This window comes from Aedes albopictus, chromosome 1 (assembly GCF_035046485.1).
Source record: "Aedes albopictus strain Foshan chromosome 1, AalbF5, whole genome shotgun sequence".
NCBI lineage: Eukaryota > Metazoa > Arthropoda > Insecta > Diptera > Culicidae > Aedes > Aedes albopictus.
This window is the reverse complement of record NC_085136.1, coordinates 104,244,690-104,272,600: the sequence shown is the minus strand read 5'-3', so window position 1 is coordinate 104,272,600 and position 27,911 is coordinate 104,244,690. Positions and strand designations below refer to the sequence as shown.

The 27,911-nt window shown below is 47.2% G+C and overlaps 1 protein-coding gene across 1 annotated transcript; it reads right to left on the bottom strand.

Annotated features, from left to right (window-relative positions):
- Nucleotides 1-27,669, bottom strand: LOC115271017 (CLIP domain-containing serine protease C9). Its single transcript, XM_029880427.2, has 3 exons — nt 27,250-27,669; nt 485-1,072; nt 1-417 (listed from the first exon to the last, which is right to left on the bottom strand). The coding sequence occupies exons 1-3, from the start codon at nt 27,341-27,343 to the stop codon at nt 68-70; spliced, it is 1,032 nt and encodes a 343-aa protein (XP_029736287.2). The 5' UTR covers nt 27,344-27,669; the 3' UTR covers nt 1-67.
- Between the last annotated feature and the right edge of the window lie 242 nt (nt 27,670-27,911).

Here is a 27,911-nt window from a genome sequence, read left to right as displayed (position 1 = left end):
TTTTAAACTTCAATACATCCAATTTTAATAAGATATTAATGCTTACTGACTATCAAATTGTTGACTTTCACCGTAAACTGTTTCGCCAAACTTTTTGATCAATTATCCAATCCATATATTTCGAAACCCACGTATAAATGCCGGCTAGGTCGATTCCACCACACGCAGGTCCAGTGGACACCACCCCCACCAGATAGTACTTGTCATTTTGACTCAAAACCAGTGGCCCGCCGGAATCTCCCTGGCACGCGTCGGTTGCCTCGCCGTTTTCATTCGCACTTCCCAGGGCGCAGGTGTGGCCATCCGTTATGTTAAATCTCACAAATGAGCTATCCTTGTTCAAACGCTGAAAGCAATCGTTGCGGAGAATCGGCCGAACAACACCTTTCAGTAAAGATCTGGAAACATTTAATGATTCTGAAAAACAAAGGATGTTCATAAAAGTAGGAATAGTTTACTGGTGGAAAGGAAATATTTCGGTTACCTGTATCATCAACGCCCCAGCCCATCACAGTGAGATTCTGAGTTGCCGGCAATTCCGTGCTTTCAGTGTACAGACATATGGGCTGAACCGAACGGCTCATTATGATGCTGTCTCGCACTTCAATCAAAGCGATGTCATTCACGCGCCTCACCGAGTTATATCGCTGATGTCTGTGAATTTTTACAATGTCATATGTACGGGCCAGTTCATCATCCGCATCGGTTGTCCCAACGCGAACTTTGATGGGAAACAAAAACTTTTTAAAGCAATGGGCAGCCGACACCAAAAACTTGTCCGAAATGATCGTTGCACCACAGCGATTCTCGGTAGTGTTGTATATGACCAGAGCCATGAAGGGAAACTCTCCGACGTCTGCCTTCTCCGTCACTCCTACCAGGTGATCCCGAACTCGGGACTCCACTGAAATACTGACAGCATCGCACTGTTGTTGGACCACATCACAGCAGACCACCAGCTGGGAACCGCCGGATCGGCAAAGACTGAGCCCGCCGGTGCCAACCGTTTTACATGCCGATTGAATCCGGCATTGACCGGGCCGGCCATTGCGTAGCTGGCAGCGATCGCCCTCTGAAAAAAAAAATGGATAACAATTCTAATTATATATTTGTAGGAGATAATGAAGTATTTGTTTGTTTTAACGCTTAACGTAGAAGTAGTTTAAGAATACGCGCAGCAGTTAGCAGTGGCCCTACCAGCGGAAGAGCAGCTTAGCGCAGCTACACTTGGAGATGGCTGGAGGGACATCCGATCCGCCGTAGGTAGAAGATCGGCTGCAGCACTTGACTTCACGTCTCCGAATCACGGAAACACGACGTACGACGACGAATGTGAACAATTGAAAAACGAGAACAATGCAACATGGGCGAGATTGGGGGCGCTGTTGCAACGTACGAGGGCGAATGATGTACGCTATAGACAAGGGCGGAACAGGTACAACTCAGTCTTCCGGAGGAAGAAGCGCCAGCAGGAATGCAGCAGAACGAGATCGCGAAGCGATGGAAGAGCTGTACCGCGCCAAGAACACACGGAAATTCTACGAGAAGCTGAACCCCTCGCGCAGAGGCTTTGTGCCACTAGTCGACATGTACCGAGACAATTACGGGAATCTTCTCACGAACGAGCGTGAGGTGTCGTGAGGTGGCGGCAGCATTCCGATGAGTACCTCAATGGCGGCGTTGCAAGCACCGTAGGTGGCGTGGTAACAGATCTAGGAGTACGTGCTTCTTACGGCTGTTTGGGCCCGTATGAAGCTGATCATCAATATTAACTTCTTTTCTCGATCAGCCTAGATAGCTGTGTAGTGTCGGTAGCGATTGTCTCAATTGGCTAAGAATAACACTACGGACCGCCTGCTCCGGTGGTAAGAGTCCACCAACAGATGACCCCAAATTCATGGTGTGATGCGGCTTCATGCTTACCGTGCCTAGGAATGAATGGCTAGGGGGGTCTAATAAAAACCTAACCGCAAACGGAGCCTGTGGAGTACCAGGGTGCCCTCCTCTGTATGTTGCCCTTACTGCGCTAACCGGAGAAATGGTGCAGTGGACCTTGTGTTTCTCCGAGACAATCGGCTGCCCTTCTTTAATCTCACTTGAGGCTAAATAAGGGCGGGATTATGAAGATGTTGTTAATTAGTTTAAATTCTCACCTATATGGTTTCGCATTATGCGATTTACACAGTGTATTCTGTGTATCCTCGCCTCTGGCGTTTTCCAATCGATACCGATCTGGTTTGGGGGTAGAAGCTCAGGTAAAATATTATCTCCTGGGCGCCCATTAAAAACACCACCCCCGGCGAAGACTGGCGCTCGAGCCTAGCTATTTAGCACTGTAGTTGGAGGAAATGCCAATGCAGAACCCGTAGCTTCCGGGAAGGTAAGCCCAGCTCCCTGGGTTAGTGGGTTGGTGTCAGGCCCTGCGAGCCAGCCGTAAAAAAGACTAGCACCGGAAAATCAACAAGAGAAGAATGCGAACCGATACCAATGGCGACGACCACAGCGACGAAAAGGGACTTGCGATTGGAAGCTCGGTACGTGGAACTGCAGATCTCTCAACTTCATCGGGAGCACCCGCATACTCGCCGATATACTGAAGGACCGCGGGTTCGGAATCGTAGCGCTGCAGGAGGTGTGTTGGACAGTATCTATGGTGCGAACGTTTAGAGGTAATCATACCATCTACCAGAGTTGCGGCAACACACGTGAGCTGGGAACAGCTTTTATAGTGATGGGCGACATGCAGAGGCGCGTGATCGGTTGGTGGCCGATCGACGAAAGAATGTGCAGGTTGAGGATCAACGGCCGATTCTTCAACATTAGCATAATAAACGTGCACAGCCCTCACTCCGGAAGCACTGATGATGACAAAGACGCATTTTACGCGCAGCTCGAACGCGAGTACGACCGCTGCCCAAACCACGACGTCAAGATCATCATAGGGGATCTAAACGCTCAGGTAGGCCAGGAGGAGGAATTCAGACCGACGATTGAAAAGTTCAGCGCCCACCAGCTGACGAACGAAAATGGCCTACGCCTCATCGATTTCGCCGCCTCCAAGAACATGGCCATTCGTAGCACCTTCTTCCAGCACAGCCTCCCGTATCGTTACACCTGGAGATCACCACAACAAACGGAATCGCAAATCGACCACGTTCTGATTGATGGACGGCACTTCTCCGACATTTTCGACGTCAGGACCTATCGTGGCGCTAATATCGACTCTGATCACTACCTGGTGATGGTTAAACTGTGCCCAAAACTCTCCGTTATTAATAACGTACATTACCGGCGGCCGCCTCGGTACGATCTAGAGCGACTGAAGCAACCGAATGTCGCCACCGCATACGCGCAGAATCTCGAGGCAGCGTTGCCGAACGAGGGTGTGCTCGATGTGGCCCCTCTAGAGGACTGCTGGAGTACAGTCAAAGCAGCCATCAACAACGCAGCCGAGAGCACTATCGGGTACGTAGAGCGGAGTCGACGAAACGATTGGTTCGACGAGGAGTGCAGAGCGATTCTGGAGGAGAAGGATGCAGCGCGGGCGGTAATGCTGCAGCATGGAACCCGACAGAATGTGGAGCGATACAGACAGAAGCGGAAGCAGCAGACCCGTCTCTTCCGGGAGAAAAAGCGCTGCCTGGAAGAAGCGGAGTGCGAGGAAATGGAACTGCTGTGCCGTTCACAGGAAACACGGAAGTTCTATCAGAAGCTCAACGCATCCCGCAAAGGCTACGTGCCGCAAGCCGAAATCTGCAGGGATAAGGACGGGAGCCTCCTGACGGACAAACGTGAGGTGATCGAAAGGTGGAAGCAGCACTTCGATGAGCACCTGAATGGCGAAGAGAATGTAGGCACGGAGGACCAAGGCAGCGGAGGAAATGACCATGTTGGTGCAGCAGAGGACGGGAACGAACCAACTCCCACGCTGAGGGAAGTTATGGATGCCATCCACCAGCTCAAAAACAACAAAGCGGCTGGTAAGGACGGTATCGCAGCAGAACTCATCAAGATGGGCCCGGAAAAGTTGGCCACCTGTCTGCACTAGTTAGTAGTCAAGATCTGGGAAACCGAACAGCTACCGGAGGAGTGGAAGGAAGGGATAATCTGTCCCATCCACAAGAAAGGCGACAAGTTAATGTGTGAGAACTTTCGAGTGATCACCATTTTGAATGCCGCCTACAAAGTGCTATCCCAGATCATCTTCCGTCGTCTCTCACCTAAAGTAAATGAGATCGTGGGAAGTTACCAAGCCGGTTTCATCGACGGCCGGTGGACAACGGACCAGATCTTCACCGTACGGCAAATCCTCCAGAAATGCCGTGAATACCAGGTCCCAACGCACCACCTGTTCATCGACTTCAAAGCGGCATACGACAGTATCGACCGCACAGAGCTATGGGAAATTATGGACGAGAACAGCTTTCCCGGGAAGCTGACTAGACTGATACGAGCAACGATGGACGGTGTGCAGAACAGCGTAAGGATTTCGGGTGAACTATCCAGTTCATTTGAATCTCGACGGGGACTACGACAAGGTGATGGACTTTCCTGCCTACTATTCAACATCGCCCTGGAAGGTGTTATGCGACGAGCCGGGCTCAACAGCCGGGGTACGATCTTCACGAAATCCAGGCAATTTGTCTGTTTTGCGGATGACATGGATATTTTTGCTAGAACATTTGGAACGGTGGCAGAACAGTACACCCGCCTGAAACGTGAAGCAGCAAAGGTCGGACTGGTGGTGAATGCGGCTAAGACAAAGTACATGCTGGTAGGTGGGACTGAGCGAGACAGGACAAGCCTTGGCAGCAATGTTACGATAGACGGGGATACTTTCGAGGTGGTAGAAGAATTCGTCTACCTCGGTTCCTTGCTAACGGCTGACAATAACGTGAGCCGTGAAATACGAAGGCGCATCATCAGTGGAAGTCGTGCCTACCTGAGACGAGACTCGCGAAGACGGTCTTCTTTTTCTCCACTTTGTTATTTTTTTCTTCTTCCTATCTGTGTTGACATTATGTTTTGGGCTGGTGGTTCAAACACGTACGTGACCGCATCACCTCACATGCAGTGTAACTGAATCCCATTCACGCACAAAATCATGTTGAGGTGAAATTTTGCATCGCCAACAATCGCCAAGCAAAGTAATCATTGGAATATTTTGTTTTCAATTTATTTTTGACAGTACAGGAGAAGAAAATGCTGCTCGGTGTAAATTTTGGCTTCAGAATTTTTCTCGGATAGCAATTTTTTCCTCGTTTTAGGTAACGTAATCAAACGGGCTACAACTGACAGCTCAGTTGGGCTGCACTTGACGTTGCTTTTTTTCCTCTTCGCGAGTCTCGTCTCAGGTGCCTACTACGGGCTCCAGATGAAACTGCGGTCGAAAAAGATTCACCCACGCACCAAATGCACCATGTACAAAACGCTAGTAAGACCGGTGGTCCTCTACGGGCACGAGACATGGACCATGCTCGAGGAGGACCTGCAAGCACTCGGAGTTTTCGAGCGACGCGTGCTAAGGACGATCTTTGGCGGTGTGCAGGAGAACGGTGTGTGGCGGAGAAGGATGAACCACGAGCTCGCTGCACTTTACGGCGAACCCAGCATCCAGAAGGTGGCCAAAGCCGGAAGGATACGATGGGCAGGGCATGTTGCAAGAATGCCGGACAACAACCCTGCAAAGCTGGTGTTTGCAACTGATCCGGTTGGCACAAGAAGGCGTGGAGCGCAGAGAGCACGATGGACGGACCAGGTGGAGCGTGACCTGGCGAGCATTGGGCGCGACCGAGGATGGAGAACGGCAGCCACAAACCGAGTATTGTGGCGTACTATTGTTGATTATGTCTTCTCTTAAATGTCATGTTGAACAAATAAATGTATGTATGTATGTGTAAATAGTGGGCCGGTCTCAGCGAGAATCACTCATAGCCAAATTGTATGAGAAACAGCAATTTTGTTCGGAATTTGTAAGAAGAAATCAACAAATAATGAAAATGCCATTAATAAACTAAAACTAGCAGACTATTATGATTTGGCAAAATTTGCCACGTATTTTCAAATCTGGACCACTGTGCGCCAGCTCCATACCTTGGTGTCTTTCTAATAGAGTGAATCACGAAGTTCATAGCTGCATTGAAGGCACGAACTACTCTTGCCCCAGTCCGAAGCAATACCGTGTAATGGCCCCAAAGAGTCGATTGGCTTAGTGGAAATGGGTCGGCATAGGGTTAAGTGCCTCACAACTTGAGTTTCAAGTCGGGTGTCTATTGAGCAGATTGTCAAACGTTGCTGATCGAGTGTTACATACCGTTCACCGTTGCTGGTAAGATTCCAAGAAAATCCGTTCTCGTCCATGATTTATCACAGCTCTGAGTTGCTACTGTCACGTGCGGTCCAAGATGCGCACTCCGCTTGGAGAGGCGAATATCGTTCAATGTTCTGCCGGGTTCTATGCTGCAGCATTACTGTCCACGCTGCATTCTTCTTCAAAATCGCTCTTCATACTCCTCGGCGAACAAATCGTTCCTTCGACTAGCTTTTTTTTTTTTTTTTTTTTTTTCCTTCTAAACCATAGGGGGATAATCTGCTCAACAGACACCCTAACAGAAGGTTAGGGTAGTGTAGGTCTGACAGGCCGTCTTCTACAACAAAAGTAAAATCCAGGACTACTCTCTCCTCGTACCCACTAAACCATTCCTATGGTCGCCAAACCCTACGTCTCTCCGGAACCACCAAGAAGGTATTGCTTCAGAGAGGGGCTAGTGCACATCGCACCCACAAGGTTAGCTGCGTAGCCTGCAGCAACGAACATCGATGACTCGCTTTGGAGAGTCCATCACGGTAGCATGCTGGCGCTTAGCTAGTTTCCCGAGTGGTCCTCGCCACTCCCTTTGTCCTCGGAAGGCGGGCAGGGTCAACCCCGCCTGCGCCCTACTGCTGAGCGGACATCAAGAACTGATGCCCACGTGCAACCCGATCTGACCTGCCCGCAAAGGAAGGGTATCACTACCCTTCAGGCCCTATCAGATGCACCCGTAGGTTGCAGACAGCAGGATCTCACCTACCCCGACCCTTGCCGGGGACCCCTTTCCAACCGCGGGCTCGGATCCAACCCAGTAGACCGACGCCACGACAGCACCGCTACCGGGACTTCCTCTCCGCGGCCACTTAATCGCTGTAAGGGTCGATCTCGACCGCAGGGCACCGGTATGACCTACGAAGCCGACTCCGAACCCCTGGACCACCGTGGACTGCATCTGGACTAGCCATTCTCCGAGTCCACGCGCCACCTCCTCTGTAGCTCCCAGACGATGTGGGTAATAGCCGTTGAAACGGCGTTCCAGCCAAACTCATCCCTACACATCCTCTGGACCAAGTTGTCCGGAGTTGTGTCCTCCCCGCATGTGGCAAGCATGCGGTCACGCATTGTGCGAAAACGCGGGCACACGAACAAAACGTGTTCCGCCGTTTCCTCTAAATCATTGCACACTGGGCATTCGGGAGAATCCGCATGCCCGAAACGGTGTAGATACTGTCGGAAGCAACCATGACCTGTAAGGACCTGTGTCAGGTGGAATGTGACTTCCCCATGGCGCCTATTAATCCAACTATCTACCCTCGGTATCAACCTATAGGTCCACCTTCCTTTGGTGGAACTGTCCCACGCGCGCTGCCATTTGACCATAGAGGCCATCCTGACAGTCCTGCGTATGTCTCTTGTGCCGCGCATTTCGAAGCACTCCATGTCCTCACTGATAAGAATGCTGATAGGCACCATACCAGTAATGACGCAGAGAGCGTCGTGTGACACGGTACGGTACGCGCTCGCAACCCTCAGGCACATAAGCCTGTAAGTACTTTCCAGCTTCCGTCGGTAGCATTTAGTATTTAGCGCGGTGCCCCACGCCGGGCCGCCATACCTAAGTATGGATGTAGCAACACTAGCCAGAAGCTTGCGCTTACTGGCGTACACCGCAGAGCTATTGGACATCATCCGGGACAGTGCCGCAATAGCTGTGGAGGCTCTTTTACAGGCATAATCGACGTGGCTACCGAAGGTAAGCTTATCGTCGATCATCACGCCCAAGTGTTTGACGGAGCGCTTTGACAGGATAGTACAGTCTCCTACACTGATCTCCGTCTGCTGCTCCGACTTCAGGTTGTTAACAACCGTCACCTCTGTCTTGTGGTGAGCCAGCTCCAGTTTCCTGGACCGCATCCACGCCTCCACAACCTTGATCGAGTGGTTGGTAGTCAACTTTACCTCCTCGATCGTTTCACCGTAGACTTCGAGCGTAATGTCGTCGGCAAATCCGACAATCACCACTCCCACTGGATACTCCAACCTCAACACCTCGTCGTACATGACATTCCATAACACCGGACCCAGGATGGAACCTTGCGGGACTCCTGAGGTTATGTGAAAGCACTTCCGACCCACCTCCGTGTCGTAGACTAGTACACGATTCTGAAAGTAACTTCCGAGAATCTTGTACAGGTACTCCGGTGTCCCCAGACGCAAGAGCGCATCGGCAATAGCAGACCAGCTGGCGCTATTAAACGCATTCCTTACATCCAGAGTCACTACCGCGCAAAAGCGAATTCCCCTCCTCTTAGGCTCGAGTGCTTTCTCGGCGGTTTTTGTAACCGACAAGATAGCGTCTACGGTGGACCTCCCCTTCCGGAAGCCGTACTGGTTACTCGAAAGACCATTTTCGCCCTCGGTGAACCGCAACATTCTATTGAGGATGATCTTTTCGAGCACCTTCCCCGCCGTGTCAATCAAGCATATTGGTCTATATGCCGACGGGTCTCCGGGTGGTTTCCCCGCCTTTGGCAATAGTACCAGGCTCTGCCTCTTCCAAGCTTTTGGGAAAACTCCCTCGTCCAGGCATTTCTGCATAGCAGACCTGAACATCTCGGGAGCCTCTGCAATAGCTACTTTTAAGGCCAGGTTCGGAACTCCGTCCGGACCTGGGGCCTTACCTACGCTAAGGGACTTAGCTATCCCCGCAAGTTCCACATCGGTGACCCTCTCCTCATCGCCAGCCCCAGTCCCCGGCTGTCCTACGAAAGGAGGCCAAGGACTAGGATCATGACGCGGAAAAAGTCCTCCAATGATCCCCTCCAACATCTCTGGAGATTGCTCTGTAGGAGCCATCACACCTCTCGTCTTGGCCATAACGATCCTGTAGGCGTCACCCCACGGGTTCGTATTGGCACTCTGACAGAGACCCTCAAAGCAGGCCTTTTTGCTTGCTCTTATCTCGGTCTTAAGCGCGGCTTTTGCAGCGGCGAACACCACCCGCCGTTCGTTTCGCTCTTCCTCTGATCGTGCTCGCTGCATCCGCCGCCTAGCCCGTAGGCAGGCGCGGCGCAGGTCCGCAATCGCGTCAGTCCACCAGTAAGCCGGTGGCCTCCCATTTCTAGGGTGGACTCGCCTAGGCATGGTCGCATCACACGCACGTGAGAGCACCGCTACCAGCTCGTCGCCGTCTAAACCGATTAAGTTTCGCTCACGGCGGAGCGCCTCCCTAAATACCCCTTCGTCGAAGTATGATGTCTTCCACCTGCGAGGGCTTGGCCTTGGCCTAGCCGCCTCTTCTTCTATCCGCTGTCTGCTGTTATTGTAGTCGATACTGTAGCGAACCGCCAGGTGGTCGCTGTGAGTGTAGCCATCATCTACTCTCCAGTTCGAACTACTTGTTAGGCCAGGACTACAAAAGGTCACGTCAATAATTGACTCCGCTCCGTTTCGACTAAAGGTACTCTTGGTACCGACATTAGCCAAGTCGACATCTAAGATGGCCAGTGTTTCTAGCAGGATCTGACCCCGCTGGTTCGTGAAACGGCTTCCCCATTCCACGGCCCAGGCATTAAAGTCGCCCGCTATTACCACCGGCCTTCGCCCTGTTAGCACGGTCGTTAAGCGGTCCAGCATTTGCGTGAACTGCTCGATCGGCCACCGCGGAGGCGCATAACAGCTACAGAAGAAGACCCCGTTTACTTTGGCGACCACGAAGCCCTCATAGGTAGTAGACACCAACTCCTGAACGGGGTATTTACCCGTCGTCCATATCGCCGCCATTTTTCTGGTCCCATCCGCGACCCAGTTGCCGTTGCCGGCGGGTACTCGGTATGGGTCCGATATGATGGCGATATCCGTCTTCCACTCAGAAACCGCCTGACAAAGCAGTTGCTGAGCCGCATCACAGTGGTTCAGGTTCAGCTGCGTTACCTGCACTGTGATTTGTTGTTCACTGCGGCTTTCTTGAAGGCCGGGCACCTTGGACCACCCATCGGATGTCTGTTGTTCGAGGATTTCCCGGTACAGATCATGCAGATGGGCGGACTCGTGCAGCTTTGGGCCTTATGACCTTCAGCGCCGCATCGCCTGCACAGTTTGCGCCTGTCAGGGCCTTTGCAGTCCCACGACTTGTGTCCTGGTTCCAGACACCTGAAGCAAACCTCTGGTGGCTCGTGGAATGTCAGGTGACATAAACACCAACCCACCTTTATGCTCCCTACTTTAACGGACTTTTTGACGTCCGCCACAGGTAGCTGAACCAAAGCTATCTGTGTCCCTGCTGGCCCTTTCCGTAGCTTAACGGCTGCGGCGGCCACCTGCACATCGCACTGTTGCCGCAGTGCCGTGACGAGCTCTTCCACTTCGGTGATCTCATCGATGTCCTTGACCTTCAGAGTCGCCTCATGTGTCAGAGCCCTCACCTGCACACCCTCACCAAGGACCTCTTCTGCCAGCCTCTTATAGGCGGCGCCCTTGTGCTCCTTCTGGCGCTTCAGCTCCAGGATCATCTCGCCCGTACGAGTACGTCTAATACTGCGTACGTCGGCTCCAAGACCCTCAAGCTTGGCGTCGCTTCGCATCATCTTCAAGACGTCCGAGTACTTGGACTGTTCCGTCTTGATGACGATAGCGTCGCCTTTCTCGCGCTTGGCACCTGCCCTCCTACGCCTTGGCTTGGCGTCCTGCGCTACTACCTGCGGATTCGCCTTCTTCTTCCTCTTCCGCTCTACCTTCGTCCAAGGGGGGTCCTCCCCTTGGATCGCCCTACTCTGTGGCTGTTGAGGGCCCACTAGCGGTCGCAACCCTTTGTTCCCATCGTTCCGGGACGGGCCAGCCTTTTCAGGCCCACCCTTCCCAGCTTTCCGGGAACCCTGGCTGGGGTCCGACCTTCCGGCATTATTACCGACTTTCGGGGTAATGATTCGCCTGGCCTTGCGGGCACCGCCAGACAGCTCCTCGCCTGACGGTTGCCTCGCCCGCTTCTGCGATTGCTTGCCCCGTTTGTCGCGAGCAGTCGCTTCCGCCTTATTCGGACTTCCTGCGAAGGAGAAGGCCTCCGTTTGGGTAAACTTCGGCACTTTCTCATTTGCAGGCTCCGCTGCTGCAGCAGTCAGCAACGCGAGTGCCGCGTGCTCCTGCTTGGCATCGTCGATCGACGCCCTAAGTCGAAGCAAGGTCGTTTTCAGGTCCTTGCTTATGTTCGACTTAGTGGACGCAAAGTCGATGATTTTGCCAAGCTGCTGCTCAGCCACCTCTATTGCGGACCGTCCTTTGGATCCTCGGTTGACGGCCCTCAACAACCACGCTCCGTCCATAACCTCCACCGGCTGGCTTGCCGGGAAGTGGACTGGAGCACCCACGCTTGAGCTGCGTACGCAACTCCCAGCGCCTATCTCCTCACTTCTCCTTGTCGGAGATCTCATCAACCCGCTTCTTGCGAAGGGGTTGATCCCACCACTATTTCCACCTAGATTCTGATTTCTATTTGACTTCATGATTAAATCCCACGAGTAGCACGGGAAAGAATGTCCACCACGCCAGAGCCCTGCATTAACGCGGTAAGGGACATCTTACTGTGGGGGGTGCCCAGGTACCCCACAGGCTCCGTTAAAGATCGAGCATCTTTTTCACCCCCTCGATCACTCATTCCTCAGCACGGGTCGCTTGACACCTTGAATTCGGGTTAGTAGTCCTATTCTTAGCCGGCGACTACGCGGCTGACTCGCAAGCGGGGGGGTGCGTCAGGCCCCAGGACTTTCGTCCCTGCTGCCCCTGCGACTAGCTTCGACTCTGTCCAATGTACCCGATGGTGCTTTTGGCTGTACCACTACTGGCGTATGGAACTGGCGACATTCGTTTGTGTCAGTCGCCATTGCTCAAAACGAAGTGTTAAGTTGTTAAGTGTTTTTTTCATGCGTGCTAACTTCTAACATTAAAGCGTTTTTTTTTTCGAAAAAATAGTCCACTATGATTTTTTTGAAATGCATATGTATATGATTGGGGTCTCAAGTTAGCCTAGTGGTTAAGGCTATGGATAGCCAATCCGGAGACGGTGGGTTCGATTCCTGTTCCGGTCGGGAAAATTTTCTCGGCTCCCTGGGCAAAGTGTATCATTGTGCTTGCCTCACAAAATACAAATTCATGCAATGGCAGGCAAAGAAAGCCCTTCATTTTATAACTGTGGAAATGCTCAAAGAACACTAAGTTGAAGAGAGGCAGGCTTAGTTCCAGTGAGAACGTCGTGACATAAAGAAGAAGAAGAAAAAAATGCTTTTTTCTGCACCGGTGTTTCAGCATGGTCAATATGGAGTGAAAACTGTAGGCACCCACATTGGTACTTCAACTTCACGCAGAAAAAAGCATGGTAAAATCAAAAATATTGCAGGTAAACTCAAATAAATTGTCAATTTGTTCTGGCAACAAAAATAAAACTGTTTGGAGCAAATCGAACGTCACATTTGAAGCAAATTCAATCCATTTTTGAAACAAACATGTATCTTCTGACTGGTTATGTTAGAAACAAATGTAAAATTTTTTGTTTTTTTTTGTGGCAGGTCGGCCCTACGCAAATATTTGTTTTCCAATTAAATTTACAAAATTATTTCCTTCTCTAGGAAAATCCACTTCCCGCGTGGCATTTTCAATGCCAACATCATGTAGATAACATACGCTCCCGAAATCAATGGGATTTCGTGGAAACTTTTGGTGAAACTTGCCTTTTTTGCAAGAGGAAATCTTGTTTGGTGATGCAGCTGGAATTTCAGAGTTTTGTTTATGTTCTCGACGGCGGAACGGGGGGCTCTTCAATGGGTATTGTAGAAATCAATATGTAATTGAGTTTGTTTCAAAAATTAAAATTTTAGTTTTAAATATTTTATCAGTTTGCCGAATAAACATGAATATTTTTGTTTCAAACGAACGAAATTTGTCTCCGTGTTTGACGATTGATGTGGCCCAAACCATTGGATGAAAACATTTCAAATTTTGACCACAACATTCTCTATATTTCCTGATGCTACAGTGAAATTTTCATGAAGCAACTTAAATTTTTCACTGAAATACGGATTTTGGAAAAAAGTATGTCCAAAAATGGCTTTTTCCATCTAAGTTGTCATAACTCAAAATATATAATTTTTATCAATTTGAAATTTAGACCATACAATGTCAATATATTGATGATGAAGTGGTAGAATTTTCAGCCAAAAACATTGATAATTGCCAAAGTTACAGCAGGATGAACATGACGGATTTTGGAAGAAAAAAACAGCCCGGCTTTTTTTTGCTACTGAGTGTACTTTAATTTAACCTTCACGTGCCCGACCCCCGACAACTCATTTTCAAAATGCTGGCATTTCGTCAATTTTCTTCCGATTTTTTTTTTTGAAGTCGCCCTCAATCGATCAAAAATTAATGCATGTTTATTGCACACAAGTGGCCATGTAACATCCGGAACCGTTCCGGAGATATTCCAGATTGTACTGGGGTCAGATGGAGGGGGAGAGCTCTGTTTTTCCAAATAACTAAAATGATTATTTCGTGTGTTATTGTGTTTGAGAGGCCTCCTCGGAACGTGTTCCAGGTATTCCGGAGCGGCCATATCGGTTGATACATACTTAAGTCATTTTTTATTCTGCCCAATTCTCATGAAGATTGATATGTCACACGGCATATTTTGGTTGCAAACCAGAAATGTCCCCGATGACACCCCTGTGGAATCTGTGCAGGATGTTCCGGGGTGGCCATATTAGTTAATACAGACTTCAGTACATCGTTTCTGACTCAGCCATTCGAAATCATGAAGATTGATATATCGCACGGCATGTTTAGGTTGAAAACCAGAAGTGGCCCCAATGAGGCCCCGTGGAACCTATCACGGGGATCCAGATGGGTCAACTTTTTCAAATCTGGTTATCGCAGTAGTGTTTCACTGTTCGCAATAAAAATTTCGCTGAAAATCGATGGCTCAAACACAACAACAAACGAAATAATCACTTTTAGCCATTTTGGCAACCCCCTGACCCCAGTACAATCCGGAATATCCTAGGAATGGTTCTGGATATTGCATGGCCACTTGAGTATAATAAACTAGCTCGAATTTATAATCGATTGAGGGTGACTTCAAAAATATGGGACGAAAGAAATGCCAGCATTTTGAAAATGAGTTGTCGGGCGTCGGGTACGTGAAGGACCGCCCGGGACGATTCTTTCTGACTTCAAATGGCTCGTTCTCCGAAACTGGGCGCCAAATTGCATTCGGTTTGAAGTATCATCAAGGGGAAGAGTGTACCTTAACAATGATTTGGCGGGGATCCCCCTATGACCCTCCCCCCTTTTCTGCGGGGCGGATCTATGTGTGGCATGATCTATAATATTACCATATGATCAAAATTTCGACAGGAAAACAGCATGTTATTGTCGTTGTTAGTGGCAGATTATTCTTTACATGTAATTTCGGACCTGATTAGGTCAACCGGTCATCCGGTGACCACGGAACAGGTTCTGGTGACCTTTAAATCTCCGGTAGAAATGGCCATTTTTCGATTCTAAATGAATCCCATCATGCGACACCTCAAACTTCGCAGAATGCCGCACGTAATCCAGTAAAACAAAGAAAAATTATTTTGATCGATTCTGGTCACCCAGTGACTTCGAAACAGGTTCTGGGGACCTTGGAATCTCCGGTAGAAATGGCCATTTTTCGATTCTAAATAAATCCCATCATGCGACACCTCAAATTTCGCAGAATGCCGCGCGTAATCCAATAAATCAAAGAAAAATGATTTTGATCGATTCTGGTCACCCGGAACAGGTTCTGGGGACCCTGGAATCTCCGGCAGAAATGGCCATTTTTTATTCTAAAAGAACCCCATCATGCGAAACCTCAAATTTCCCAAAATGCCACGCGTAATCCAGTAAAACAAAGAAAAATAATTTTGATCGACTATGGTCACACGATGACCTCGGCACAGGTTCTGGGAACCTTGGAATCTCCTACAGGAATGACATTTTTTTGATTCTAAAAGAATCCCATCTGGATGAATTTCTGGAGGAATTGATAGGGCATTTCTGAAGATTTTCATGGATGAATCCATGGAGGAATTCGTGAAGAAATTCCTTTAAAAAATCCTGGAGGAATTTCTCGAGAAATTCCAAGAGAATTTCCTGGAAGACTTCCGGGACACTTTTTTAGCGTTTTCTGGAGTACCAGCTCAGATCAATAACGGAGTAGCAACCATTGACATGTATAGTCAGATTTGATCGTTGATCGATTTTTGATCGTTTTCTGGAGTAATCCGTAGACGAAATCTTGGAAGAATTTTGGCGAAATTTCCTATAGGATTTTCTGGAGAATTATCTGGCGGAATTCCTGGAAGAATTTCTAGAAGAATTCCTGAAGGATGTTGAGAAGGAATTTTTGGAGGAATTCCTTGAACAATTTCTGGAGGAATTACTGGAGAAATTTCTGGAGGCATTCTTTGAGGAATTTGTGGAGGTTTGAAGTTTCCTTGAGGAACTCCTTGAAGAAATTCTTGATGAATTTATGAAGGAATTCCTGAAAGAATATATGTAGGATTTTTTTAAGGAATTTCTGGAAAAACTCATGGATGAATCAACGGAAGAATTCCTGAAGAAATTTTTGGAGATATTCCTAGAGCAATCCATGAAGGAATCCCTGTTGGAATTCCTCGGGGAATTCCTGGAAGAGTTCCGGTAGAAATTCCTTTAGGATTTTTTGAGGAATCCGTTGAGGAATTCCTGGAGAAATCCCTAGAGGATATTTTGGAGGCATTCAGGCAGAAATTCCAAGAGGATTTTCCGATGGAATCCTTGATGGAATTCCTGGAGCAATCCCTGGAGGAGTTCCTTGAGATATTTCTGGAAGAATTCCTGAAGCAATATTTGGAGAAATTCCTGGAGGAAATTCAGATTCTTTGCTGAATTTCTGGAAAAATGCCTTGAGGAACTTCAAGAAGAATTTTAAGGAAATTTCTGGAGGAAAATCAGGAGGATATTTTGAGTAATTTCTGGAGACATTCATGGGTGAATCCTTGGAGGAATTCCTCAAGAAATTACTGGAGAAATTCCCGGAAAAAATCTCGGAGGAATCCGTTGAGGAAACCATGTAGGAGGAATTCCTAGAGGAATCCCTAGAGGAAATCTGGGAGGAATTCTGGCAGAATTTCCTAGAGGATTTTCTGGAGAAACACCTAGAAGAATCCCTGGAGAAATTTCTGGGGGAATCCTTGCAGGAATTCTTGGAGGAATTACGGGAGGAACTATGGAAGGAATTCTTGGAGAAATGTATTGAGGAATTTCTGGATAAATATGTGAGGCTTCCTGGAGGAAGTCTTGGAGGAATTTCTGGAGAAACTCCTCAAGGAATCTCTGAAGGAAGTCCTGGAGGAATTTGTGGAGGAATTTCCGAAGAAATTCATTGCTGGAATTCTTGAAAAATTCTTGGAGAAATTCCTGAAAGAATCCCTGGACAAATTTCTCGAGGAATTTCTGTAAGTGTTCCAGGAGACGCACCTTCAGGATTTTCTGGATGAATCCCTCAGGAAATTCCTGGAGCAATTTCTGAAAGAATTCCTGGAGATAATTCTGGGGAAATTCCTGAAGGAATTTATCCTGGAACAATTCCAGGAATTCCTTGAGGAATTCCTCGAGGAATTTCTCCAGGAATACCTCTAGTAATTCCTGTAAAACCTCCTTCAGGAATTTATCAAGAAATTCCTTCATAAACTCATCCAAAGGTTCCTTCAGAAATTCCTGCAGAAATACCACCAGGAATATCTCCAATAAAACAAAGAAAAATGTTTTGGTTCCAGGGAATCCTCCAGAAAACGTACTAAAAAAATCGTCAAATAATATCTTTGGGACCCTCCATATACCCCTGCAAAAATTATTTCAGAGGCTTTCTAGAAGAATTCTGGCAGAAAAAGATTTCCACCCTTCCAAGGATTCCTACAGAAAATCCTGAAGGAGCTTCTCCCGGAACTCTGCCAGGAATTCCTCGAGAAATTCCTCCAGGGATTTCTCCAGGAATTTTTCCAGGAATTTCTAAAGGAATGACTCCAGGGATTCATCCATGAATTTCTTCAGAAATTCCTCCACAAATTCCTTCAGGAATTCCTTTTTTGGAGTTTCCTCCAAGAACTCCTTCAAGAAGCCTCAAATATTAACCCAGAAATTCCTCAAGGAGTTCCTCCCGTAATTTCTCCAGGAATTTCTACAGGAATTCATCCAGGAATTTCTCCAGGGATTTTTCCAGGTATTTCTCCATAAAATCCTCTAGGAATTTATGCCAGAACTCCTCCTAGATTTTCTCTAGGGATTCCTCAAGAAAACCCTTGGAACTTGGAATCTCCGATAGAAATCGCCATTTTGCGATTCCAAATAAATCCCATCATGCGACACCTCAAATTTCGCAGAATGCCGTACGTAATCCAGTGAAACAAAGAAAAATAATTTTGATTGACTCTGGTCACCCGGTGACCTTGGAACAGGTTCTGGGGACCTTGGAATCTCCGGTAGAAATGGCCATTGTTCGATTCCAAATAAATCCAAATAAATTTCTGGAGGCATTCTTTGAGGAATTTCTCCATGAATTTCTTGAGGAATTCCTCCTAGGAATCACCCATGAATGTCTCCCAAAACTACTCGAAACATCCTCCTGATTTTCCCCCAGGAATTCCTTCAAAATTCTTTGAGAAGTTCTTCCAGACTATTGTTATTGAAATACGACTGTATGGTTGACTCTCTCGATTAACGGCTACACAGTCTTGGGATTTAAAAAACGAGTTATTTTATTCACAACTCGTTTTTTAAATCCCAAGACTGCGTAGCCGTTAATCGAGAGAGTTCTTCCAGACATTTCTCCAGAAATTCATCAAAGAATCAGAATTTCCTCCAGGAATTCCTCCATAAATTCCTCCAAATGTTGCTTCAGAAATTCCTCCTGAAATATCTCCAGGAATTCCTCCAGGGATTCCTCTTGGAATTTTTTCCTGAATGCCTCCAAAATATCCTCTAGGGATTCCTCCATAGATTCCTCCTAAAACCCAAAAGGAATTTCACCCGGAACTCTTCCAGCAATTCCATTAGAAATTCCAGCTGGGATCCCTTCATGGATTCCTCCAGGAATATCTCCAGGAATTTCTTCAGGAATTCCTCCGTTGATTCATCCATGCTTTTCTCCAGAAATTCCTCAAAAAAAATCGTACATATATTCTTCAAGAAATTCCTTCAGAAATGTCTTAAGGAGCTCCTCAAGGAAACCTCAAATATATCTCCAGAAATTCCTCAAAGAATACCTTCTGAAATTTCTACAGTCATTCTTCCATGAATTGTTCAAGGAATTCCTCCAAAGATTCCTCCTAAAAATCTTTCAGGAATTCCTCTAGAAATACTTCCAGGAAATTCCCGGAAGTCTTCCAAGAAATTCTTTTGGAATTTCTCGAAATCCTCTAGGCATTCCTCCAGAAATTTCTCCAGGTTTTTTTTTCAGGAATTTCTTCAGGAATTCCTTCATGGATTCATCCATGAGCATCTTCAGAAATTCCTCATCAATTCCTTCAGAAATACATCCAGATGGGATTCTTTTAGAATCGAAAAATTGTCATTCCTATCGATTCAATTCAATTCATCCCTGTAGGAATTCCTGGAGGAATTACGGGAGGAACTACGGGAGGAACTACGGGAGGAACTACGGGAGGAACTCCTTGAGGAATTTATTGAGGGATTTCTGGGTTAATATTTGAGGCTTCTTGAAGGAGTTCTTGGAGGAAACTCCAAAAAAGGAATTCCTGAAGAAATTTGTGGAGGAATTGCTGAAGAAATTCATGGATGAATCCCTGGAGTAATTCCTTTAGAAATTCCTGGAAAAATTCCTGGAGAAATCCCTGGAGGAATTTCTCGAAGAATTCCTGGCAGAGTTCCGGGAGAAGCTCCTTCAGGATTTTCTGTAGGAATCCTTGGAAGGGTGGAAATCTTGGAGGAATTCTGGCAGAAATTTTCTAGAAAATTTTCTGGATGAATCCCAGGAGGAATTCCTGGTGGCAATTCTGGAGGAATTTATCAAGGAAGTTCTCCTGTAACCCTTCTAGGAAATCCTTCAGGGATTCCTCCACGAATTCCTCGGGGAATTCCCCAGGAATACCTCCAGTAATACCTGCAAACCCTCCTTCAGGAATTTATCAAGGATTTTCTCCATAAACTACTCTAAAACCTTCAGAAATTCCTGCAGAAATACAACCAACAACTCCTCCAGGAATTCCTCCAGAAAATAAAAAAAAAATCGTCCAGTAATTCCTTCGTGACCCTCCATAAACCCGTCCAAAAGTTTCTTCAGAAACTCCTCCAGAAATTTCTCTAGGAATTCCTTCAGGTATTCCCCAAAAAAATCCTCTAAAATTTCTGCCAGAATTTTTCCAGAAAGCCTCTGAAATAATTTTTGAAGGGGTTTATGGAGGGTTCCAAAGAAATTATTCCCTAGAACCAAAACATTTTTCTTTGTTTTATTAGAGGTATTCCTGGTGGTATTTCTGCAGGAATTTCTGAAGGAACTTTTGGAGAAGTTTATGAAGGAATTTCTTGATAAATTCCTGAAGGAGGTTTTAGAGGAATTACTGGAGGTATTCCTGGAGAAATTCCTCGAGGAATTCTTAAAGTTATTCCTGGAATTGTTCCAGGAGAAATTCCTTCAGGAATTCCCCCAGAATTACCTCCAGGAATTTTTTCAGAAATTGCTCAAGGAATTTCCTGACGGATTCATCCAGAAAATCCTGAAGGTGCGTCTCCTGGAACTCTTACAGAAATTCCTCGAGAAATTTGTCCAGGGATTCTTTCAGGAATTTCTCCAGGAATTCTTCAGGAATTCCTCCAATAAATTTCTTCGCAAATTCCTACACAAATTCTTCCAGGACTTCCTTCAGAGATTCCTCGAGGAGTTTCTCCAGAAATGCCTCCAAAAATTCCTCCAGGAAGCCTCAAATATTTGTCCAGAAATTCCTCAATACATTTCTCCAGGAATTCCTCCCGTAGTTTCTCCCGTAATTCCTCCAAGCATTCCTTCAAGGATTCCCCCAGAAATTTCTACAGGGATTCTTCTAGGTATTTCTCCAGAAAATCCTCTAGGAAATTCTGCCAGAATTCCTCCCAGATTTTCTCTAGGGATTCCTTCAGGAATTCCTCCTACATGGTTTCCTCAACGGATTCGTCCAAGATTATTTCCGGGAATTTCTCCAGTAATTTCTTGAGAAATTCCTCCAAGGATTCACCCATGAATGTCTCCAGAAATTACTCAAAACATCCTCCTGATTTTCCTCCAGAAATTTCTTCAAAATTCTTCTTGAAGTTCCTCAAGACATTTTTCCAGAAATTCAGCAAAGAATCTGAATTTCCTCCAGGAATTTCTCCATAAATTTCTCCAAATATTGCTTCAGGAATTCCTCCAGAAATATCTCAAGGAACTCCTCCAGGGATTGCTCCAGGAATTCCATCAAGGATTCCACCGGAAAATCCTCTTGAAATTTCTGCCTGAATGCCTCCAAAATATCCTCTAGGGATTCCTCCAGGAATTCCTCAACGGATTCCTCAAGAAATCCTAAAAGAATTTCTCCCGGAACTCTTCCAGGAATTCCCCGAGGAATTCCAACAGGGATTCCTTCATGGATTGCTCTAGGAATATCTCCAAAAATTTCTTCAGGAATTCTTCCGTTGATTCATCCATGATTTTTTCCAGAAATTCCTCAAAAAAATCCTGCATAAATTCTTCCAGGAATTCCTTCAGAAATTCCTTAAGAATTTCCTCAAGGAGCTCCTCAAGGAAACTTCAAACCTCCAGAAATTCCTGAAAGAATGCCTCCAGAAATTTCTCCAGTAATTCCTCCAGAAATTGTTCAAGGAATTCCTCCAAAAATTCCTTCTCAAAATCCTTCAGGAATTCTTCTAGAAATACTTCCAAGTATTCCTCCAGATAATTCTCCAGAAAATCCTATAGGAAATTTCACCAAAATTCTTTCAAGATTTCGTCTACGGATTACTCCAGAAAACGCTAAAAAAGTTTCCCGGAAGTCTTCCAGGAAATTCTCTTGGAATTTCTCGAGAAATTCCTCCAGGAATTTCTCCAGGATTTTTTTAAGGAATTTCTTCACGAATTCCTCCATGGATTCATCCATGAAAATCTTCAGAAATGCCCCATCAATTCCTCCAGAAATTCATCCAGATGGGATTCTTTTAGAATCAAAAAATTGTCATTCCTATAGGAGATTCCAAGGTTCCCAGAACCTGTGCCGAGGTCATCGGCTGACCAAAGTCGATCAAATTTATGTTTCTTTGTTTTACTGGATTACGCGTGGCATTTTGGCGAAATATGAGGTTTCGCATGATGGGGTTCATTTAGATTCAAAAAAATGGTCATTTCTACGGGAGATTCCCGGGTCCCCAGAACTTGTTCCGGGTGACCAGAATCGATCAAAATCATTTTTCTTTGATTTATTGGATTACGCGCGGCATTCTGCGAAATTTGAGGTGTCGCATGATGGGATTTATTTGGAATCGAAAAATGGCCATTTCTACCGGAGATTCCAAGGTCCTCAGAACCTGTTCCGATGTCTCCGGGTGACCAGAACTGATCAAAATCATTTTTCTTTGTTTTACTGGATTACGCGCGGCATTCTGCGAAATTTGCGGTTTTGCATGATGGGATTTATTTGGAATCGAAAAATGGCCATTTCTACCGGAGATTCCAGGGTCCCCAGAACCTGTTCCGGGTGACCACAGTCAATCAAAATTATTTTTCTTTGTTTCACTGGATTACGCACGGCATTCTGCGAGATTTGAGGTGTCGCATGATGGGATTCATTTAGAATCGAAAAATGGCCATTTCTACCGGAGATTCCAAGGTCCCCAGAACCTGTTCCGAAGTCACCGGGTGACCAGAATCGATCAAAATTATTTTTCTTTGCTTTACTGGATTACGTGCGGCATTCTGCGAAGTTTGAGGTGTCGCATGATAGGATTCATTTAGAACCGAAAAATGGCCTGCGTTGTTCATACGGAGCCTTTCCGTCCGCAGTCGGCAGAGGTGGCCCAATGAAACTCGCACTGTTACCGCAGTGACGTTATGATTTCTTCCACATCTATGATCTCATCTAGGTTTTTCCATTGCAATGCCGCTACCGCGGTGACAGCCCTCATCTCTACTGTTTCGCCAAAAACTTCATTCACCAAATATTTGTGGGCGTGGCCTCTTATGACCATGGATGGTTTCATCAGTACGAGTATCTTGTACCGACTTTTCGAACCCTCTAAGCAGAATACCCTCTTCGAATGAGTGTAATCAGATTCGTACCTTTTAATTCCGCCCTATGTTGCTTATCCTTTGACAGATACGCGTATTTCGACTACCACTTGTAATCTTCCTCAGTGTCAGTTATCCACTGCTGTGGAAGATTACAAGTGGTAGTCGAAATACGCGTATCTGTCAAAGGATAAGCAACATAGGGCGGAATTAAAAGGTCTTACCTTACCGGTCAGGCTAAGGCCGGGGTGGCCTCTGCTGTACATAGGAGCCGCCTCCATTCCACTCGGTCCATGGATGTTTGTCTCCAGTTCCGCACTCTGCGTAGGGTCCGCAGATCGTCCTCCACTTGGTCGACCCACCTAGCTCGCTGCACTCCACGTCTTCTTGTACCGGTCGGATGACTCTCGAGAACCATTTTAGTCGGGTTGCTATCCGACATCCTGATGACGTGACCCGCCCACCGTAGCCTCCCGATTTTCGCGGTATGGACGATGGTTGGTTCTCTCAGCAGCTGATGCAGCTCGTGGTTCATTCGCCTTCTCCAAGTCCCGTCTTCCATCTGCACTCCGCCGTAGATGGTACGCAACACCTTCCGTTTGAAAACTCCAAGGGCGCGTTGGTCCTCTGCACGTAGGGTCCATGTTTCGTGCCCATAGAGGACGACCGGTCTAATCAACGTTTTGTAGATGGTTAACTTCGTGTTACGGCGAACTTTATTCGATCGTAGAGTTCTGCGGAGTCCAAAGTAGGCACGATTTCCTGCCACAATGCGCCTCTGAATTTCTCTGCTGGTGTCGTTGCCGTCGGTCACCAGTGAGCCCAAGTACACGAATTCTTCAACCGCCTCGATTTCATCACCGTCGATATGAATTCGGGGTGGCGGGCGCGGTGATTCCTCCCTGGAGCCCTTCGCCATCATGTACTTTGTCTTCGACACATTAATGACTAATCCGATTCGCCTGGCTTCACTCTTTAGTCGGATGTACGTTTCCGCCATCGTCTCAAATTTACGAGCAATAATATCAATATCGTCGGCGAAACCAAGCAGCTGAACGGACTTCGTGAAAATCGTCCCACTCGTGTTTATCCCCGCTCTTCTTATTACACCCTCCAAAGCAATGTTGAACAGCAAGCACGAAAGACCATCACCTTGCCGTAGCCCTCTGCGAGATTCGAAGGGACTCGAGAGTGTCCCTGATACTCGAACTACGCACATCACTCGATCCATCGTCGCCTTGATCAACCGTATCAGTTTATCCGGGAATCCGTATTCGTGCATAATCTGCCATAGCTGTTCTCGATCGATTGTATCATACGCCGATTTGAAATCGATGAACAAGTGATGTGTGGGCACGTTGTATTCGCGGCATTTCTGCAACACCTGGCGGATGGCGAACATCTGGTCCGTTGTAGCGCGTTCACCCATAAATCCAGCCTGATATTGCCCCACGAACTCTCTTGCAATCGGTGATAGACGGCGGCATAAAATTTGAGAGAGTATTTTGTAGGCAGCGCTCAGTAGTGTGATCGCGCGGTAGTTCCCGCAATCCAACTTGTCGCCCTTTTTGTAGATGGGACACACGATACCTTCCATCCATTCCTCCGGTAATACTTCCTCCTCCCAAATCTTGGTAATGACCCAGTGTAGTGCTCTCACCAGTGTTTCTCCACCGTATTTTAGAAGCTCGCTTGGTAGTTGATCTGCTCCAGCGGCTTTGTTGTTTTTCAACCGGCCAACCTCCTCCTCAATCTCTTGAAGGTCAGGGGCCGGAAGTCTTTCGTCGTGTGCACGTACTCCTAGATCTGTTACCACGCCACCTTCGGTACTTGCAACGTCGCCATTGAGGTGCTCATCGTAATGCTGCCGCCACCTCTCGACCACCTCACGCTCGCTCGTGAGAATATTCCCGTGATTATCTCGGCACATGTCGGCTTGTGGCACAAAGCCTCTGCGCGAGCGGTTCAGCTTCTCGTAGAACTTTCGTGTTTCCTTAGCGCGGTACAGCTCTTCCATCGCTTCGCGATCTCGTTCTTCCTGCTGGCGCTTCTTCATCCGGAAGACTGAGTTCTGCCTGTTCCGCGCCTGTTTGTAACGTGCCTCATTCGCTCTCGTACGGTGTTGCAGCATTCTCGCCCATGCTGCATTCTTCTCGTTTTTCAACTGTTCACATTCGCCGTCGTACCAGTCGATTCTGTGATTCGGAGTCGCGAAACCTAGTGCTGTAGCCGAGGTACTACCTATGGCGGATCGGATGTCCCTCCAGCCATCTTCAAGTGTAGCTGCGCCAAGCTGCTCTTCCGTTGGTAGGACCACTGCTAACTGCTGCGCGTAGTCTTGAGCCACTTCTACGTTACGAAGTTGCTCGATGTTGAGCCGCGGCGTTCGACTTCGACGCGTGGTGATAACTGTCGAAAGTTTTGAGCGCATGCATACAGCGACTAAGTAGTGATCCGAATCTATATTCGCACTGCGGTATGTGCGGACGTTGGTTATATCTGAGAAGAATTTACCGTCGATTAGAACGTGGTCGATTTGGTTTTCTGTTTGATGGTCGGGTGATCTCCAGGTGGCTTTGTGGATATCTTTGCGGGGGAAGAAGGTGCTTCGGACTACCATACCACGGGAGGCTGCAAAGTTTACGCATCGCTGGCCGTTATCATTCGATACGGCGTGCAGGCTGTTTCGCCCGATTACCGGTCTGTACATTTCCTCCCTTCCTACCTGCGCGTTCATGTCGCCGACAACGATTTTCACGTCACGCGGCGAGCAACCATCGTATGTTTGCTCTAACTGCGCGTAGAACGCTTCTTTCTCGTCATCGGGTCTCCCTTCGTGTGGGCAGTGGACGTTGATGATGCTGTAGTTGAAGAAACGGCCCTTAACTCTCAACATGCACATCCTTGCGTTGATCGGCTGCCACCCGATCACACGTTGTCGCATCTTGCCCAACACTATAAATCCTGTTCCCAGTTCATTGGTGGTGCCACAGCTTTGGTAGAAGGTAGCCGCTCGATGCCCGCTTTTCCACACTTTCTGTCCAGTCCAACAAAGTTCCTGCAACGCCACGATGTCGAAGTTGCGGGGATGTAGTTCGTCGTAGATTATCCTGTCACATCCTGCGAAACCTAGTGACTTGCAATTCCATGTTCCAAGTTTCCAATCGTAGTCCTTATTTCGTCGCGTGGGTCTTTGCCGATTGTATCGAGTCGTATTTTCTCCTATGTTATCCGCAATGGGGATTTTTACGGGTGGCTTATTGGGCCTACGCCAACACTCCTGTCTCGCCGGAGGGCCATCGTGCCAGTTCTGTTTAACGTCCCAACCAACACTGGGACGACCACGCTGATGGGGCTACCACCTTGGATCTAGCTGGGCGTGGTGCAGCGTTTCTTACTCAGCCGCTGGATGCCAGAACAGACGCTGTTTGAGCCGCACCTCCTTGGTGAACAGACACTCGGATCGTACCTCCTCAATCTAGCTGAAGTCAGAAGGACAACAGTGCCCAGGCTGCACTACCAGCTAAGCACACAACTCTTAGCTGGCGGTCTTTGTCATCGCTTGACCCGTGGAAGCATGAGGTAGGAACTTGTGAGGACCAGAGCTATATTGGACGCTCTCCTTATCGACTCACCGTTTTGCAGCCCTAAAAGGTACAAATCTGATTACACTCATTCGAAGTACGAGTATATCTGATACTACGACTTTCAGTTCCGTGAGCTGAGATCCGCTTCTAATCAATTGCAGGACATCCAAGTACTTCGACTCATCGGTCTTGATGATGAGAGCGTCATCCTTGTACCTCTTGTTGGTAACAGCTCTACCTGGTGTACCATTTTTTAACTATGATCTTCTCTCCTGGCTTCTCTTCTGCAGCGGTCATACAGCTCGAATGTGTTGTCGCAACTCTGGTAGATGGTTTGATAACCTCTATATGCTCGCACAATGCAATGGTTTCTGTACTACAAACTCTGGTGCGCTACGATGTCGAAACCGCGGTCCTTTAGTAAATCTGCGAGTCGGGTGCTACCGATTTCGTCGCTAGGGTGAGCGTTTTTTATTATTCTTTTATAAATTGTTTTCTTTGATATGACCAATACCAATACCAATACAATGTGTTCCCCATTGCAAATTCCCGGAAGCCGTCATCAAGGCAACGGTATCAGTCTGCGATCAATCTTTGACCGTATACAGTCAAGGTTGCGTTCACTTGATTAATCCTGCATCATCTAAAAATAATAGCACGCGAATGTCATTGTAAAGAACAGTATGGAAAGACCGAAATTCGAAAATGAATTGAATAACTGGGAAATACCGTTTGCAATCGTGCTGCATGGAGGCTCTTCTTCATCCGTTCGTTGTTGCGTTGCATCTCATCAATTCAAAACAATCATGAATAACAAATACGTAATCCGTTATTGCTAGAGACTCATACTTATCAGCTGTTCATAAACTTGAATCAAAACATGTAAGTTAGCCACTTTGAATATTTAGTAAAAAATTGTCGAATTTTCAAAATTCTAGTAAAATTCTTTCGTTTGAAAACCATATTTAAAAAAAGGTTGCCGTTTGTAAGCCTGCAGAAAGCAAGATGATCAATAATCTAGCCCGCTACGCAATCCAAAAACTTACCGAGAAGCATATTATCTTCGAAAACGATGCCATCCGAGGCAACGATCTGGTGCGCCCAGCATCCCACTAACAACATCAGCACGATCGTCCACATTTCGTATCACTTTCCATCCGAGAACCACAACTCAGGTTAGTCTCCAACAGTATCCCACAAGCTCGATACGTCACGAGCGCGGAGGAGCTTCTCTGGAAATTCCAACGATCACGCGTAACAAAGAACAACAACAAGAACGATAACCGGCGCGACGCGACGCTGGGACTATCACTTTTGCTAATTTATGAGCGGCCAATGGAAATAACGCCCGATTGCTACGAGCAGCAGACACGCCGAACTCGCTATCAGCAGTACGGTGATCGCGGAGTCCCTGCGTCCGACCGGTTCCAGATATTCGCGTTAACTGGTCGATCGGTCCATGCGAGCGCAGCTTGTTAAAGGTAGTCATGGCTGTCAGAGAATCTCTTAGCTAGGGTAAACGCTCCCTTAGTGGCGGTAGAACCAATAGTGGTTGTAGTGGTAAATTTTTGCCAATTCAAATTGAAAATTAATACTAAACAATTTTAATAGTTCTATTACGCATTAGTTAGGAGGACAAAAAGTATTGTGTTTATACATACTTTTCTCTCAAATTCCCCTTCTTTTTCTCCTATAGCAGTGGAAGGAG